The sequence below is a fragment of the Trypanosoma conorhini genome, assembly GCF_003719485.1.
Source record: "Trypanosoma conorhini strain 025E chromosome Unknown Tco_14.4_contig_00937, whole genome shotgun sequence".
Lineage (NCBI taxonomy): Eukaryota > Euglenozoa > Kinetoplastea > Trypanosomatida > Trypanosomatidae > Trypanosoma > Trypanosoma conorhini.
In genome coordinates, this window is record NW_021705031.1 from 1 (window position 1) to 2,105 (window position 2,105).

A 2,105-nucleotide genomic window follows, 5' to 3' on the forward strand; every position below is an offset into this window, starting at 1 on the left:
GACCGTGTCATTCATCCTCACGCCCAGCAAAGGCGTGTCCGCCTCCGGCACCGTGTGGATCATCACCGTCGCCGCAAGCGTAAATCCGTTGTTCGCAAAGTAGTACGGCTGGTTCTGCCCCCTGCTTCCCACGGGCCACTCCGCCCCCGCTCCGGCGCCGCTGAACGTCACACCTCCCTTCTCGCTTGTCGCCGCCCCACCTTTCACAGTCGCGTTCACGCCGAGGTACTCGTCCACCCACGCAGTCCCGGCCAGTGTGCTGGACAAAAGGCCCACCAGCCCTCTGGTGGGGACAGGGCCGTTGCACACGCCATTTATCCGCGTGCCAACGGCGGCAGAGGAAGTGCAGCTTTGCAAGGCGGCGTCCATTTCCTTCCAGGTCTGCACCACGGACTTGATTTGCTCCAGCTGCTTTGCCAGGCTCAGAGATACGAGGCCGTAAGAGTCTCCATTCTTCTTCTTCTCGTACAGTAGAATCAACTCCTCCGACGCACCGCTTCTGTACAGCAGGGAACTGGCAGCAGCGTCATCACCGGAAGCGGACACCGGTCCGACATCGTGCACGCGGGAATTATCAGTCAACCAAAGATGCAGACGACCTTTTTCTTTGCCTTCCTCTTCCGAGTACACCGGCGTGGTGAGGAGCATCACCTTTTTATTCTCGAAGGTTGCCGTGACGAAGCCGCTCTGCACGCCGTCCCCTCCTTGCCGGTTCAGTGAGGTGCCCCACACGCGCGAAATTGGCTCACCCGCATTATACCAAGCTACACCACGGGGAGTTGACGGATAGACGTCGTAGGAGCCCCTCTCACAGGGAGCCATCGCGAGGAGGCTTCCGTCTTCCCCCCACTCCACGATGGACGGGTCCCTGCAGCCCGCACCGGTCGTATCGGACGAAAGCGTCCATTTATCCCCCGATGGCGTTAGGCGCAAGGCAAGCAAGACGCTCTTTTTCTCCCTGTTGATCCCCTGCATGGGGAACACAAGCGTGCCGTCGCCCAGCACAAGGCCCGAGCCTCCGCCACCAGACAACGCAGTCAAGGAGCCATGAAACCCTATAGATGCGGCATCCACCGCACGGGTCTGAGTCCACACGATTTTCTTCCCGTTATCACCGTCTCCACTGACACTTCCCTTCACCAGCACAAGCTTCCAGCCAGTTTTTCCGGCATCCCGCTCCTCAGGCTCTGTACGGGTACGTCTGCCCAGCAGCATGTAGACCTCGTTGCCCCGCACAAGTGTTGTTGGCCGCATGATGTTCATTGCCTTCTTCTCAGCCGCGTCACTTCCATCCACAAGTTGCGTGTAAAGGAGTCTTGTGTCCGCCGCCGAGATCTCCATCGCAGCGCCCTCCGCGGTTTGCTCGAGGCGCTTCGACGCAATTCCAGTTACGCAGCCGGCCCCCTCGTCCTGCTTCATGCAGTGAGCCTCGGCAACGGCAAAAACATCCTCCCCCACCGCAACAAGGCTGGGGACACGGAGGGAAGTGACCGATTGAGCGGCGTCCCCAACGCCTTCCCATGCGGCAGCAGGAATATCCGTCGTCCCGGCAAACGGATCCATGGCATCCCTTTGGTCACTAGCAGACGCGCCACTGTTGCCGCAGCATATCAACAAGGAAATAATCAGCAGCGCGGAGGAAAACAGATGCCGCGGCATGTTGGGTCAATCTCTCTCCCTTCCCTTCCCTCCCTGCGGTGGATCCGCCCAGGCCGCGACGGTTGCGTGCTTGTGCGGTGTGAGAGCTCGGAGCCTTCAAAGCGCACAGTGGCAACGGGCAGAGTTTGGGCTCTTTCCTGCTGCGTGTGTGCGGGAGGAGAAGTGGAAAAAAAGAGAGGAAGGCAACGCAGAAGCGTGTCGGCACATCGGCAGAAGAGGGATTTAAGAAAAGCGCGGCCCCGCACGGCAGCGGCGGGCATCGCCCGGGCAGCAAAAGAAGAAAAGAAGACGAAGAATGGAAATGAATAATCCACGCAGAACCCCCAAAGGCAAAATATATAAAAAAAGAATCACTTCGGCAGTTGGTGTTCCTTCACTTTCACGTGTCCAGCAGCACAAGAGGACTGTGAGAGATGCATGTGTGCATTTTACTGCCTGCACGAATG

The 2,105-nt window shown here is 58.9% G+C and overlaps 1 protein-coding gene across 1 annotated transcript, besides 1 other annotated feature; it reads right to left on the reverse strand.

Moving 5' to 3' along the window:
- Positions 1-1,659, reverse strand: Tco025E_08982 (trans-sialidase; the record flags this gene model as incomplete). The annotated part of the gene is made up of 1 exon (XM_029375813.1): positions 1-1,659. A coding segment is annotated over one exon (1,659 nt), but the record flags the coding sequence as incomplete, so codon positions are not given.
- Positions 1,660-1,933: 274 nt separating this feature from the next.
- Positions 1,934-1,955: a microsatellite.
- Positions 1,956-2,105: the final 150 nt, after the last annotated feature.